Below are 17,704 nucleotides of genomic sequence, written 5' to 3'. Positions count from 1 at the left end.
TTAAAATAAAACAATAGACCCACAGCAAATAATATACTCTAAATGAGTATAACCATAGAGATAATATCTCTATGGTATAACAAAACAGAACAGAGAATACAGAGAAAGGCTTTCCATTTAACATGCATAAAAAAACCTTTTTTTCCGAAAAACCACATTATTTAATTGACTCCTATTTCCCACTAGATACGCAACGTAACGCAATCTAGGCAACGTAATATCAAATGCCCTCCTAATAATTGTATTTGCCCCCGCCTGCGTGAAATCAAACCTGCGATGTTTGCAGCACTATTGCGTCGTCGGTTCTCACTAAAGCGTGGTTCCCACTAGCGTCGCAACGCAAGGACGTAACGCAATGCAAGTGAATTGACTAATCACAAGCGATGGCTTATTCGCTTGTGATTGCTAACTGTCTATAACTTCGCTTGTCATTGGTTAAAACACTTGCGTTGCGTTTACGTCCTTGCGTTACGTTCTAGTGGGAACCAAGCTTTACGTAATTACGTAATACAGCACTTTGCGTCTATACGTCATTGCGTTACGTTGCGTCCTAGCCTAATTCCCACTACAGCAACGCAAGGACGTAACGCAACGTAAAGCTTGGTTCCCACTAGAACGTAACGCAGGGACGTAAACGCAACGCAAGCGTTTTAACCAATGACAAGCGAAGTTATAGACGGTTAGCAATCACTGTCACGAACTCCTCTCACGTATGTTTCCGAGCGGTTGAAATACTTTAGGAACTCCCTTGTGACATAAAAGTATACACACAAAATCCACAAAGTTGTAAAATAACTCAAAAACAAAGCTTTAATTTCAATCAACTTCAACTTTCAACAATCCAGTAAGCACTTTAAACAACAGCTTCACAATGACTTTACAATATAACATCCAACCTCTAATCCAACAACCTTACAATAGTTTACATCCCTTTATATACAAGATGCTCCTATCCTTCTAGATCATTCTTTATACTTCTCATTATTACATGATTACAGTTTCTATTAATAGCACTTCTGGAATGTTCTTGATTGTTCTTATTAATTATACATGGTTTATTAAATCAAAACATCTTATTCTAGAATGTTCATGTAAATACTATGTTACTCTATATGTTAGGGAATGGTAATTTATTACACTCCCCCCTCTTTCTGAGCTCAAAACTCTTTCTTGGAGTTTTGAAGGGCAAGTATACACGGACGTGGCAAAATATAACATTTTCGACCTAGAAACCCTGTTTAATATATGAATATAAATTCAAACTACATTACGTGAAAACCAAATTCTCATTACAAACAAAATGTAAGAAACAAGTAACTTATAAACATTAAAACCTATTTTGTCTATTTTATAAAGTAACCCTTGCTTTAAGTTAATGGTTTTCGGGACAATCCGTCAGCATTACCATTAGAAATACCCCTTCTATGTACAACAGTAAAGCAATAAGGTTGTAAATCAAGACTCCATCTAGTTAGTCTTTTGTTTGTCTCTTTCATTTCAACCAACCATTTGAGTGGTTGATGGTCAGTAACTATCTTAAATTTTCTGCCTAGTAGATAATATCGCAGACTTTCGACAGCCCATTTTATAGCTAAACACTCTTTCTCTATAGTTGCATAATTCTGTTCCCTTGGGAACATCTTACGACTAAGATACAATACTGGATGGTTAGTACCATCAGGACCTAGTTGACTAAGTACTGCACCTAACCCTCGATCTGACGCATCTGTTTGCAGTATAAACTCTGCATTAAAATCTGGGTTTCGTAACACAGGGTCTGAACATAACGCCTGTTTTAACTTTACAAGTGCATCTTCGCACTCAGGCGTCCATTTGATTTTATCTGGATGTTTTTTCCCCGTCAGATCAGTTAGAGGTGCTGCAATGTCAGCATAATTAGGAATAAACTTTCGGTAGTATCCTGTCAGGCCAAGAAAAGATTTAACATCCTTCTTAGTTTTAGGTTTTTCCCATTGTACTACCGCTTCTACCTTAGTCTTTTGAGGACGTATCATTCCCTCTCCAACTACATACCCTAAATAATGCACTTTACTATGTGCGAAACTACATTTTGCAGGTTTGACTGTCAGATTAGCTTGCTTGAGGGTCTGAAAAATGTCCCTAAGATGATGGATATGACTTTCCCAGTCTGGACTAAATATTACCAGATCATCCATATAAGCTGCTGCATAAGATTCTTTCTTGCGCAACAGTTGATCCATCATTCTTTGAAACGTTGCAGGAGCCCCATGCAAGCCAAATGGTAAATACTTAAATTGGTACAAACCCATTGGTGTTGAAAAAGCTGTATATGGTTTTGACCGTTCAGTTAATGGAACCTGCCAGTAACCTTTACATAAATCTAACTTCGTTATAAATTTAGCAGGACCAACCCTGCCTATTATTTCATCTATTCGAGGCATTGGATATGCATCAAACTTGCTCAAGCTATTCACTTTTTTGTAATTTACGCAAAAGCGAGCTGTACCGTCCGGCTTTGGTACCATGATATAAGGAGAGGACCAGGGACTGTGAGACTCTTCTATTACCCCAAGTTCCAACATAGATTCTATCTCTTCTTTTACTTTGCCTAACTTAGCCTGAGGAATTGGATAAGCTCTTAATCTAACTGGGTGTACCCCTAGGTTCATTTCAATATCATGCTTTATTACAGTAGTTTTCCCTGGCTTGTCCTGTAACACTGAGTCAAATTCAGAAAACACCTCCGCTAAATCTGAAAGCTGAGATTCATCTAATCCTTCACCAGAATCTAAGGTTAAATTGGAACTAGAAATATTTGACCAAGAAATGTCCTTATCCTGACCCTCGTCTTGTCCAGTTACATCATTTATAGCCAGCATAACCTCAATAGTTCTACGATGAAATTGTTTTAAAAGATTTATGTGGTAGACTTTTGACTTTTTCCGTTTATCATTAGTTTCCACCTCATAGTTTACTGGACCTAGTTTCCTTAAAACCTTGTAAGGACCTTGCCATTTTGCCTCTAATGCATCGTTACTAGATGGTAAGAGTAATAGGACTTCATCACCTGGACTAAATTCTCTACAAACAGATTTCTGATCATATTTTTGTTTTTGCCTTGTTTGGGATAGTTCAATGTTTTCCTGGACTAGATCTTTCATTGAAGTTAACCTATCTCTCATTTTAACAACGTGTGAAACCACACTTTGAGGACCTGTCACCGTGCCTGTCCACATTTCTTTCATTATATCAAGTGGACCTCGTACCTTCCAACCATACAATAATTCAAATGGAGAGAACCCAGTTGACTCCTGCGGTACCTCCCTATAAGCAAATAATAGGTACGGAAGCAATTTATCCCATTCTCGGGGATCATCCTGAACAAATTTTCTAATCATAGCCTTGAGGGTGCCATTAAATCTTTCCACTAATCCATCGGTTTGTGGATGGTAGGGAGAAGTAGTCAAGCCCTTAATTGAAAGTAACTTATAAATTTGACTCAACAACTTAGAGGTAAAGTTAGAGCCTTGATCGGTTAAAATTTCTGTTGGTACCCCTACCCTGGAAAATAATTTAATCAACTCATCCGCTATCTTTGGAGCTTCAATACTTCTCAGTGGGATAGCCTCCGGATATCGAGTTGCATAATCACATATAACCAAGACATATTTATTTCCTGTCTTACTCCGTGCTAGTGGACCAACAATGTCCATAGCGATTCGGCGGAATGGTTCACTGATTATTGGCATAGGAATCATCGGGGCCTTCAATTTAGTTTTATACTTTGAAGTTTTCTGACAATTTTCACAAGTGTTACAATATTCGGTCACATCCTTTCTAATACCAGGCCAAAAGAATCTCTGCTTTATCCTATCTAATGTCTTTTTCCTACCTAAATGACCTGCCAAAGGAATATCATGTGAGACTTTCAATACACTATTACGGCAAGGGTATGGAACTACTAATTGCTCTATTGGTTCTGTCTGGTGTTTAGTGAAAACCTGCCTAAATAAAATTCCATCCTTACAGACTATCTTTATAGTGTCATCATCCTTCTGTACTAACATCTGTTCTCGAAGTGAAATTAAAGTTCTATCCTTAACCTGATAATCCTTAATTTTATCTCTGCCAATATCTAAAATGTCTAATTCACTATCTTGGCTAGATTGAGCTTCCTTTGTTTTTGCAAACTCTTTCCTAACTTTTCGTTTCTCACTTCTGGTTTTATGAACTTTTTCCTTGGGAGGGTTGTTACTGAGTAGTTGGCCATCTAAATGTCCAAATTCTTCTTGAAAATTAACCACATCATCTAACTGATGTGAAATAACCCCAGAAGCTTTTTCCGACTTTAATTCGTTTTCCTCTCTTAGTTTTTCTTTTCTAGCATGATCTCTAGTGGCAACAAAACTATGCCTATCATGATTCTTATCCCTCTTCCCTAATAAGTCTCCAAATTTAGGAAAGTCCCTACCAAGAATTACATCTCTTGGTAAATCGCTGCAAACGCCAACCAACAAATTATGGTCTTCGTTATTAAATCTTAATATTGACGAATGCAGTAGGATAGGCTTTGACATGGTCATGGACGCACCTGCATGTAATTTTAGCTTGCTCCGCGCGATTAATTTTCTTAGCCGCTACTAAATCAGAATGAACAAGTGTCATATCACATCCAGAGTCTATCAAAATTTCACAATCACATCCTTCAACTAGGCCTCTACAAATGTAAGGTGTACATGGTTTTGAAACAGTATCTGTCTAAGTCGACAAAAAGCCATCCTTACTTCGACAAAATCGTTCTATGTGGCCTACTTTTTTGCACCGTCTACAAACGAGAGGTTGTCTAGCGTCAGATTGTGATTTATGAAAGTTATCAGGGGGATTATTATTACCCTTACTGTCAACTTCAGGAGTGCCTTTCACTGTTTTCTCCTGGTGGTTTCTATTTTCGTGTTTTCTATTTTGAAACTTTTTCTCAAAATCGATACCTTTTCTAGCTTGAAAATAATTATCTGCTAATTCTGCAGGGCATAATATCTATTAATTGCTCTAAAATAACAATTTCAGCTAAATCATCTTTGCTTTTATCAGCAGGCCTAGCCCACTTAGTAAATAAATCTTTTAACCTAACATACATTTCTCTATAACTTTCTTCACTTTTCTTTTTAATTGACCTAAACCTTTGCCTATATGTCTTTTCAGTTATGTCATACCTTTGTAATATTGCTTTCTTCACTATGTCGTACTGGTTACTTTCTGTCACTGGTAGTGATGCATAGGCCGCTCTTGCTTTGCCTGTCAAATGAGGTATTAGTTTTACTACCCAGTGTTCTTTTCGCCACTCATAGGTGTTAGCAATTCGTTCAAACGTAGTGAGATAATTTTCAATATCATCACTATCAGAAAGTTTTGCAATCTGAACTTCCTTCAATCTCATCATGTCTTTTAATCGTTTCTCCTCACTGTCCTTTTGCTTATCCATTAACGCCATTACTAACGCTTGCTGTTTCTCCATATCTTCCCTACGTAAACGTTCTTGTCTTTCCATATCTTCTTTGCGTAAACGTTCTTGTTTTTCCATATCTTCTTTGCGTAAACGTTCTTGTTGTTCCATCATCTGCTGCATCATAAGATTCTGTTGTTGCATTTGCTGCTGCATTTGCTGCTGCATTTGCTGCTGCATCAACAACAAAACATCTTTTGAAGATGAGTCAGCCCCTGTAGGGTACGGTCCACTGGTTGGTCCAGACTCTTCTGCCTGTTGTTCAGGTTGTACTGATTGAACTGATTCTACATCCGAATCAGTTTCTTCATCGCCACCGCTGTATTCTCTACCGGATCTTGTTGTTGATTGTTTATCAGCCATATTTTAAATCTGGATGAGGGTCTTGTTACTAGTTAATCGTAGTTACCGAGACGTTCACAAGTCTACTGTTCCAAATAAATAATGTACTGTTCTTAAAACAATGTTTGTGTACTTACGATTAAACAAAACGTAGCACTGCGGCTTCCGTAAAATATCACAGTGTCGTAAGTACCGCTTTCACAAAATATCAATAAAGTACAGTTGATCCTAAAACAGCCACCAATCTATGGCAAAATACAGTAGATCAAACTGCTACCACAAAATATCACAACCGTAGATAAATACACAGTTAAGTCGAACAGTAGATCGAAATAACCGCTGCCACCAAATTATGTCACGAACTCCTCTCACGTATGTTTCCGAGCGGTTGAAATACTTTAGGAACTCCCTTGTGACATAAAAGTATACACACAAAATCCACAAAGTTGTAAAATAACTCAAAAACAAAGCTTTAATTTCAATCAACTTCAACTTTCAACAATCCAGTAAGCACTTTAAACAACAGCTTCACAATGACTTTACAATATAACATCCAACCTCTAATCCAACAACCTTACAATAGTTTACATCCCTTTATATACAAGATGCTCCTATCCTTCTAGATCATTCTTTATACTTCTCATTATTACATGATTACAGTTTCTATTAATAGCACTTCTGGAATGTTCTTGATTGTTCTTATTAATTATACATGGTTTATTAAATCAAAACATCTTATTCTAGAATGTTCATGTAAATACTATGTTACTCTATATGTTAGGGAATGGTAATTTATTACAATCACAAGCGAATAAGCCATCGCTTGTGATTGGTCAATTCACTTGCGTTGCGTTACGTCCTTGTGTTGCGTCGCTAGTGGGAACCACGCTTAAGCGAGTCGACCAATCACAAGCGATGGATTATTCAAACAGTCGCTTGTCATTGGTTGCCTGCCTTGCGTCTACGTCCTTGTGTTTTGTCTGGAATGGAAACATTAGTTATACTTTTCATTATTTTTGTTGTATGTTAAATATTTAAGTCATGTATTGTTGCAGAAATAAATTAAACTATTTTCAATTGTGTGTTTTATATTACATTTTCGAACGAACGAATGAAGAATGGGCAATATCTCGTGGAGTTTGATTGCGTTTTTGAGTGAACAATTCGAATTAGTAATCTTTGAACATGGAGAAATAAGTATATTAATAATATTATAATTATTTGTCCATGGTATTTACCTCGTAACTATGGTTTGTATGAAATACTATGTAGGTGGAAATACGTATGTTTTTTAAACGTTACGGAAATTTACCGAAAAAAATAACATTCTCGAAAAAACATTTTCAATACTCTTTATAGACAGAGACTTTTTTCTTTCGCATAAATTACCAAAAAGCGTATCAACGAACGATGTTCAGTAGGCAACCAAACAAAAAATTAAATCGAATTTAAGCCAATTAGGCCTATACTTCATGGCTATTTATTACGACTAGATTTGTTACACAAATTGCACAACACGTCTTTTAAAGTAATAAAAAGTTGGTTGAAAATGTAAGTTTTGGTGTGTAGAGAATACACACATGGCATGATGTTGCGATGTTCTCAATAAAGAGAGGACGGGTTAGCAAGGAACAATTAAAAAACGGATGATAAAGAATAAGCTTAACGGGGTGAATGATACAGAGAGAGGGCGCTACTCCATTTTGTTTGTATTTGCATAGTTAATACAGGTGCGGAAAATACGGATAATTGAGTTTATTCACTATCTTGAGGTTACATGTTTATTTATGTAAGTTTAATAGTATTTGAATGCACATATAAATTGATCAATGTGTTTGAATGGTGGTTAGCTAGATCCTATAGGCAAGCTTTGTCCTCTGTCAGACTGTACTATAATATCCGACTAAAGTTTGATGTAGAATGATGTCTGGTTGTTGCGTATTTACGGTATATTTCCGATTTAATCAGTTTTTGTTAGATATTGGTAGCCTGGTTTATAAGGCCTACTGTTTTTACAATTCGATAATGAATGTTTCTTAATATTAACTATAGTAGTAGCCTATTACACTTAGGCCAAGTTAGAGGTTAATAATAGCCTAATGGATCATAGTGGGAGTAATTGCACGGATTTTGATTTATGGCATTAACTGGAAATAAATTGCATATGATGAGCTCTTGATAACTGTGAAATACGTCCACACGACGTCCGAAGACGTGTTGTATAATAGGACCGCACCTCCAGTATGATCAGCTACCCACCACACACCAAACAAGTGAGGGCGCTCTTGCTCTCAGAGCCACAGAGCCATATATATAAAGAGTTACGGCATTGGATTATAGTCACGTGATATGCAGATCAAAATGTGTCAAACTTGTCTCCATTAATGCATGTAAAGTATAGGAGCAACAAAATACTTTCAACTTTTTCCTATATTTAAAAAAATGTAATTGCACATTTTACGGTAAAATATCGACGTGCACAGCGTACAGAAGTACTTGCGCCAAAGAATATTGCGCGCGCGTGCGTTAGTACATTATAACGTTCTATTGATTGATTTTGGAACAAAACATCCCATAACTACGTCCTATTAATAAAAATTATGTAATATTTTCAATTCATAATGCATGCTTTGATGACTAAATAAAATAATAATGTGTTGAGGATATATTTGTTAATATACTGAAAAGGATATGAACAATATTAAAATAATAAAGGCAAATTATTACAAATGAAATGATGAACGAGTCTTTGAATGTTAATAACGTTGGCGGCGCAGTTTGTGTAAAAAACACACAGAGAGCCATATACTGCATAAAAATAGGGGTGAATTTGTTTGTTTTTTGTATTGGTTCATTCTTTGATGTATCCTTAAACTTCCATGTAGGCCCTAGCATTTATTTGTTTGTTATTATAACAAATATATATATATTTTTAACAAATCAATACCATTAATAAAATTATTTACAAAAATAAAAACGGAATCTAAGCGTTATTTCATTGACAACAAAATCTAAAAATAATGCATGAACTAATAGGAAAACGCTATACAAAAGAGACGCGCGCGCCCTCAGCGTGCGAATTCTTTGACACAAAAATGGTTTCTAATTTTCAATGTCGTAAAGCTCTGTCTACACTATCAAACTTTATGTGACAAAAAAATGTGATGTTTCCATTATGGACATAATGATGTCATATCACTACCATATTTGGGCACATCACACTTTGTTTGTCAAACTAGTTTGATAGTGTAGATATAGCTTAACTCTTTATATATATGGCTCTGCAGAGCCATACTGTACCATCTTTATTCGAGATTTATTTTTGTTCATCAAGGAGGTATTTATTTGACATACATGTTACCATATTACACCCAATAAACGCCTCCCCCGAATAAACGCCTCCCTCGAATAAACGCCTCCCTCGAATAAACGCCTCCCTAAAAAATAAGATAAGGACAAAAAGAAAAAGTTTTTAAAAAAAGAAAAGGAACAATTATATATAATATATGGTCTGGCTTACCACACGGAGGCGGCGGCCACCAATTCTACAACAATAATAGCGTCAAAATGATGTCAATATGAATAATATGGGTCGCGCGCGATCGACCCTTGTGTTTTACTACTAAAATGACTGCTTAGAGGTGGTGTATTATAACGTTTGAGATGCCCCCGAGGGAGTTATATTTGTCTTGAGGGATTATGATAATTATGGTGGTACGTATTGCATGTTTTGAGAACAAAAAATCATTCAAGGAGGATCTCAAATGTTGAAATACACCGATTGAACAATGTTATAGAAAAAATAGTCACCAATAAATGATTCATATGACGAGATTCCTCTTCATGTGGGTATTATAGGCCAACATTTTTATGTTTATGTTATATGTCTCGTAAGATTAAGAATGTGGAAATTTGGAAAAATGGTGAGGGAGAATTTGTTTAATTCGTTCTCTAAATTTAAAGGTGACTTACCCCCTATTTTACATAGACCTGAGCTAATTTTATTGGATGAAGATAATAATGATATAATAATATTTCACAGTAAGTATTACAATATTCATCAAAATGATAATTTAGTAGCAAAAAATTGATTATAATATTCACTTCCCCTTTGATTAGAAACAATACTATTTAAAGACCCTTATCACCAACACGAATCGTACATTGTTTTGTGAGGGTGGCATTCATAATATTTCATTAAAAATATATATATATATAATCATAATTAATTAATTAGGGGTAATTTATTATTAACATGATTTTATTTTTAAGTATATTATTATTTTTTTCAATTTTTATTTATATATACATTCGTGTTTGTTATTTAATTAATCTTGTCACCCCTTTTGATGATAATCGTGCGGTCAAAAGTAACAGACTAAATAAAAAGTATATTTATTTCATCATCAAATATATTTAAATATAATTTATTTATTATAATAATTAGAAAAATAAATATAAAAAATGTTCAATTAAATAGAAAAGCCCAAATTATGTTTAATATTTATAAAAATATCAATTATATTTGGAACAAATGTTTTTAATAAAGTGTTTACGGAAGGTCATTCTTCAATCTTTGTTTTCCTATACATTAGTATAGAATTTATCATGGCGGCTGACGGAGCTAGTAGTACGAGTTCTGAAGCTGGACATAATCCTTTATCTAGCACTTCCTTAGATCGAATAAAGGGGTTATACCCTGCAGTAAATGAAGATGAAACTCCTTTACCACATTCATGGAGTTGCAATGATAAATCTACATTTATAGGCCTGTCACAAGGCAATCTCCGTGTACACTACAAAGGAAAAGGTTAGTCTGAGCTGTCGATGATGGCTGACGTTTTTAGTTGTCTCTGGTTTGTTTTGTTGGCGAATTGGTTATGACTCACTCTCTATTTCGTCAGAGACCCTCCTTTTGGCGTAGCCTTGTTCTCATCATATTTGAAATATGTAGGCCTAGTGTTTGTTTAATAATGCTTTACGTTTCTGTATGTGTATTCTTACTCCTATTTAATATATTTGCAAGAGTGTTTACAGAAATCGGACGTGTAGTTAGGCCTCTGTAAAAAAGAGCAACGATCAGCTGATTATATTTTTTCAGCTACCAGCAGACAGCCTGCTTATGCTTGGTCATGATAATGAGTATAGTATAGTAAAACACCTTTGTGATGAAATGATTGCCAGTAATGTTTGCATGATTAAAGAATTGAACAATGTTGTTTTTAATGTTATACACATGTACATACATGATTATATCCTATAATTTTTAATAATCACATAATTTCAATAGCAATAACATTAAAAAAAAACAAAAATACAGAAAAATCATTTCAACTTTCTGTATTACGAAAAAGCGCAAAGAACCTAAGGTAAATTACATAGCGCCCTCATTTGGTATTTTAAATCGTCACACTTTCTTACACCATTTCTTTTGAAAACCTTGCCCTAATTGATATTATTTAGAATGTGCACACATCCAAAAATGATAAAATAATGCAAAGGCTTAATACAAGAATAGTGGGTAGTACTAGTACAGCTATCTTCTTATACAGTTAGTATATGAAACATTTCTAATAATTAATAGTCTAATACCTGTACCAACACTTTTCTATTGTTTATTGTTTACTATTTGTCATCCTTGAACCTTTGTTTATTAAACTATTTTAGTTCATGCACTTTCTATACTATATCAAAACAATCAAATTTAATTTTCACCAATTGACCTTTGAGGTCATAGTAAATTAAACTGTTTATCTCTGTAGAAATCCTAATTTCATTAGAAGAATGAAATAATTGAAAACAGTGGAAAATGAATAAATGATTTAATACAAGTTTTCAAGCCAATAGCTGAATTGTTAACTCAAGTAATGTGAATGTATTCTTAATGAATCCTCATATCTTGCATAATAAAACTAAAAGGTACATTATATAATATGCGAGGAATATACTCTAAAGCTCAGTCTACACTATCAAACTTTATGTTACAAAAAAATGTGTAATGTCATATCACTTCCAAATTTTGGCATATCGCTACCATATTTGGGTACATCACATTTTTTTTGTCAAACAAGTTTGATAGTGTAGACAGAGCTTTAACCATGAACCATTATCTGATTCATACCAACAACTGTATCATTGTGAAATGTTCCATGGATTTGGACACTTTTCGAGTAAATCTTCTAGCCTATGCTTGGACATGTACAGTAATTAATAAGCATGTTTTAAGCAAAGGGATATCTTTTCTGTGGCTAACAATAGGGCAAGCTTGTACAAACTCAAACTTCTTATCTTTTTGTTGATTCTATCTACGCCGAATCTGTTAAAATTACCATGTACTGTACCGGTGCTTTATTTATTTTTTGTTCTGAATTGAATTGAACACTTTATTTCAGAATAAATATTCCATATACAACAAATAAAAAACAGATAAAAAAAAACACCAAAAAAAAACAAAGAAATATCATCCCATTGGACTACTATCTAAACATTATTTACCTAAATTTTACTATCCCACTTATAATTTTGCAAAAAGTCAAATCTAACTATAATTAAACATCAGTACACTTATGTTGAGGCTTTTTGACGCTAATTTTTTACAAGCATTTAATATATTGTATTGCCTCTAGTCGGCAGTATTTTTTACTAGCCATTGTTTGTTGGGCTAGTACTAATCATACCTTTTCACCACATTTTTGTCCTGGTTTGGTTTTATAATCATTTCCTGCCGATCCTGTATTACATTACATGATAAGATTAACTAGCATAAATAACAATTACACTTATTTTGTCTTTGTTTCTTATGAAACTAAACTTAACCACATCCTCAAATTATATAATTACCAAGGACCTACTGTACAGTAGTGTGTGTAGGTTTAGTTACTATGCCTTTGCCTCTGTGACATACCTTGGCCATGTAATGGGATATGACATAGTTCCCACCAGCTGCAGCGCCCACATGCAAATGTTGTCACTGCATTAAAAAAAAAATTGGGGTTTTTTTTTCAAGAAATTAATACGAAAAATATTAAAACATCTGGAAAATATTCATTCTCTTCCATTCATATATTTTCAAGTGACTTCCCATCTAGAAAGGTGTATGAAAAATTGTTTTACCACATATAACATTGAGTGGATGTCTAACATTCAGTGGATGCGACACGCTGAGTGTTTGAACACACCACTAAAATCTGGCGATGAAATTTCTGTCTAAAAATATTGAGAGGTGCTGATGAAAGCCATTTTGGCTAGAAAAGTTGGGAGCCAATTTGGCCCCTCCCCCACCTCTTCTGCCACCGGACTATATAATGTAATTCCTCACTCATAACAAATTATAGTGCTTATATAATTTATAATTTTAATTTATTTATAATTTATAATAAATAACAAATTATATAATATGATTGTTTAAAAAACAAGCCCTTTAATAAAAATTTGTTATTGATAATTTCATTGTATTTAGTCTGTGGATTAACATAATTATAAAATGCCAGTTCATATTATAAAATGCACATGAACTGCAGGTGTCCGATTACTCATGTCAAACCTATGGTAACATTCTGTGGGAGATTTAGTTACATGATCATGAGGTAGTAGATTCTATTTTGTAAACAATTCTTAAGAATAAATAATTAGTACACAAACAAACAGTATTTTTATTTACAATTTCAAACAATTTCTCATTTGCATTTGGGAAACTGCCAAATTGGGGCTTAATTTTACTTTTTTGATGGATAAATATTGTTATTGACAATTTATAAATCTTCTTAAAAATGTGATAATGAATATGGTCTGACATTATGATTGGGCGTACAGATATTCTTAAGTGAGTACACATAGGCAGATCCAAGCAAGCTTCCCCCTCCCCATTTAATCCATCTGATTTTCAAAAATTGTAAAGGCCCAAGATTCTAATATAAAAGTTGTATCATAAATTGTTGTATTAATCAATTTCAATTATTTTATAAAATTATTTTTAACAGGCAAAGCACAGAAAGATGCAGCAGCTGTGAAGGCGACACATTCTATACCTGCTTCTTGTGGCATCTATTATTTTGAGGTCAAGATTATTAGCAAAGGTCGTGATGGGTAAGTTTTTCCTATTAACAAGCACGAATGTGCGATACTCGGGGTATAGCAGCAAAAGAAGCTGTAATGACGTCATAAGACCGGATGTGACGTCACATACACATCAATAACCTCGCTACCAAATACTGCTATACGGTACCATCTTCGAGACGTGATATGGCTTCATCCGGTTTGAAATTTTAAAATCTGGCTTTGAGGACATGTCCCTGTAGTATATTCATGCCAAATCCCAGCTCATTACTACAACGAATAAGGGAGGAGTAGTACTTTATAAATCGCACTTTTTACTTGAATAGTGTCGGATGGAGTAGAAGATGAGAGAGTTCTAGACTCGGGTACCCCGAGTAAAAATAATAGACAGTAGACAATTGATTTTAGATGTCACAATGAGTGAATTTTAAATGTTTATGTCTAAACTCTACAGTATGCAGATCTATATGCCAGGTTAATTTCTGAAAACAAGTTTAACATTATTTAAGGGCCTGTTCAGACTTATGGAGTCATGCTTTTATATCACATGTGGCGTACAACTCCATACATGTTGGGTGAGCCAGGAACAGATTAGTAGAAGCCATCTTTCATTCGTTACGACTGCTCAAGGTACAAGATTAGTAAACAACGCTTATGATACATCATCAACAATTTTGACATCCAACCAATCAAATTTACTCACTGCATGCACTCACCAAATGTTTGCCCAAATCAGTGACACTTCAGTTTGTAACGAAAGCGTTAGTTAAGCGAGTCTGAAAACTTTGCTGCTACGACTCTAATTCATTGCTTGCGATACGAAAGCGTAATTCCATGCATCTGAACATACTGCACCCTAAGTGCTTTTTTATTGAAATTTATGTTCAGACAGATAATAATAAATAATGTTTGAATTCCAACAGAAATATAGGCTTTAACAGGGTTACCTGTAGTGTATATTGTGGATAGTGATTTTTTGTCCACAATATACACTACAATATGTGAAATCACTACCATAGTTGAACATATCACTACCATATTTGTCCATTTTTGTCAAACTAGTTTGATAGTGTAGACAGAGCTTAAGAAACATTTCAGTTGACATGCAGTAGTTGAATAATATTAAATGTAATCCGTTGCAATTAAATGAATCTAGTTGCAGCCGACTTTAACATTATCTACTGCAAATCCCTTTATGATGCATCGCCGCTAATTTCCAGGAAACACTGCCATTTGAACATTGAAAGATTCTTGGCAAATACCAGCATCTATGACTAAACAATATAATAATGAATTAATTATTAATATTATATATTATTAAAAGAAAAGGAAGTGCAGATTTATTAAATAAATACAGATTCAGATTCGATTTATTATGTCATTCATACATAGTATAACTATAATGATATTGATAATATATTAATAATATATTAAATATTGTAATGTCAAAGATTATTTATAATTAATACTAAAAACATAAAGAGTGAGTGTATTGTACTTAGTAGTATGATGATTTGTTAATGTTAGTCATAGATTTTTAATACAGAAAGATAGCATTTTTAAATCAGGTGACAGAAAATGGTCGTTTGTATGCTGTGTTATGTGCTGCATGATCTATTTGTATAATTACAAGTGGAAAGCTTTGTTGGTAAATTTGCTTGCCTATCCATTGCAAAGTTATGGGGTTCAAATCTGGATTTTTTTACTGACATAAAAAACAATTGCATTAATAATAATAATATCCTGGATAATATAATATCCTGGATTTTATATATAGCGCCTAATGTTGTGAAACCTCTAAGCGCTGTACATAAACTAATACGAAAATAGGGGATTCCAACCATGTCAACAAAAAAAACAAACCGAAGTAAGGAGATATGCCTTCGTCGCCAGGGATCGGTCTAATTGAACCCCGGTCAGCACCAGTTGTGTCTCGGTCATCCCGGATTCAGGCACCTCCTGCCTTGTCAGTGTTAGAGCATTTTATGTTTTTGTTGGGTAAATTTATTTTGAAAATGATTGCATTTACTAATCATGAAAATGCTTGGCATACTTTTAAACAATGAATAGTTATTACTGAAATAAACATAAACATGATGCTAATTGGGCTAAATTTTAGTTTCTTTCTCCCATTGGATGGATAAATGTGGATTCCTAATACTGTAGTACAGTAGCCCAATTGCCAGTTTCAGAATATATCACAGACATTAGTAGTATATTGTGTTGAATATGGTGGGAACTTGTCCTAATTGTTAACTAGGGCTACCCAAACAGAAACAAAGATAAATCTACTGATCGAATTTAGTTTTCAATGTAATGCTAGTGTTCAAGTCGAATCATATTCATGTATGTAAATCCAAGGAAGCCCTGTCCAGTGTCATACAGTCATAAATTGCATTGAAAAAAAGGGACATATTATACAGTTAGAATAGTAGGAATTCATTTTACCATTTCTAACACTTCCCCTATCACAACCCAACCCCCTTGCCCCCTATCCCTCATTCTCACCCAAACCCAAATTAAAAAAAATCCTATAATTGATCCTCCACTGCAGATGAAGACTTGCCTACAGTTATTTTCCCAATTGCTCAATGAGTTTAACTTGTGGTAATACTGACTACAGTCACTGGTCTTTGAATCATGGAGATTTTGACCTTTCTTTGTTCCCATTTCCAATATTGTACGTTGTTAGTTAGCTGCACAGGTTCTATTTGTTCCATTGTTTACTACTGTGCCACCATACTGATTTGTTTTGATACCTTTGGGAACTATCTCCATCATCTCATCTAAGGAAGGATATCATTTATATTCTGTTACTGTACAGTATGATCTTTATTATTTGTAAACCCAGCTTTGTTCAGACAGTTTTAAATACCCTGTATCTATAATTGTACAGGATCACAGGTACTGTCAATTCTTACAGAATAGCACATGTGATGTCTGTATCATAGGCCATAACATAATACAGATTCAACATGTGATGTCTGTATCAACTATCATACCATAACATAATACAGCTGCAACATGTGGATGCCTGTATCATGTACCATAACGTAATACAGGTTCAACATGTGATGTCTGTATCATACCATAACATAAAACAGGTGCAACATGTGATGCCTGTATCATATACCATAACATTAATATAGGCACAACATGTGATGCATGTGACACTAGAATTTGCCTGTGATACTGGACACATAATACCATGGAGATACTGTACAATATACAAAACGGGCGCTTTGTTCTTGTAATTTTCTAGTTCAAACCAAAACAATTATGTAAACAGAACAATCTCATAGATTATTCAGATAATACTACACATGAAATTTGTTGTTTGATCTATATCCTGATATCCCATGAGCCTCTTGTTCATACCCGTCATTGTTTACACCAATTTTGTACAAAGTGTGTATGAAGAAACTAAAATATAAAAACAATGAAATGCAAGTTACTAAGTCACAAGGTAATCTAAATATAGAACTGATAAAACTGTTGGACTATTACTTTATATTGCCTCTTTCGATCCAAAACATACAAAATGTAAATAGTTTCAAAAAGTTTGCAAAATATTATTTATTGTCAAGCAATACTTTAGAGGCCATGTTTTGTTAATATTTTTAATACCTACCAATTGACTTATATGATTTTATACTGCAATTGGAATTGAAATAAAATTCTGATAAAGAGTTATATCTGATGTAACGTTAGACCATACATGTTTGAACGCAGAGCAAGATGAAATGTAACAGTCACTGTATATTTTACTCCAAAAAGAGCGTGTAAACACAGCTTTAGTAAACAGGCTTAATACTGCATATC

The 17,704-nt window shown here is 34.1% G+C and overlaps 1 protein-coding gene across 1 annotated transcript; it reads right to left on the bottom strand.

Moving 5' to 3' along the window:
- Nucleotides 1–1,367: 1,367 nt before the first annotated feature.
- LOC140057607 (uncharacterized) lies at nt 1,368–4,559 on the bottom strand. The gene has a single exon (XM_072103324.1). The coding sequence runs from the start codon at nt 4,557–4,559 to the stop codon at nt 1,368–1,370; it is 3,192 nt and encodes a 1,063-aa protein (XP_071959425.1).
- Nucleotides 4,560–17,704: the final 13,145 nt, after the last annotated feature.

This window comes from Antedon mediterranea, chromosome 8, assembly GCF_964355755.1.
Source record: "Antedon mediterranea chromosome 8, ecAntMedi1.1, whole genome shotgun sequence".
NCBI classification, from domain to species: Eukaryota; Metazoa; Echinodermata; class Crinoidea; order Comatulida; family Antedonidae; genus Antedon; species Antedon mediterranea.
Note: the sequence above shows the minus strand (reverse complement) of the source record. Positions and strands in the feature narration are given on the sequence as shown.

Coding starts and splice junctions, on each gene's coding strand:
- LOC140057607 (XM_072103324.1), bottom strand. CDS start 4,559: ATGTCAAAGCCTATCCTACTGCATTCGTCAATATTAAGATTTAATAAC.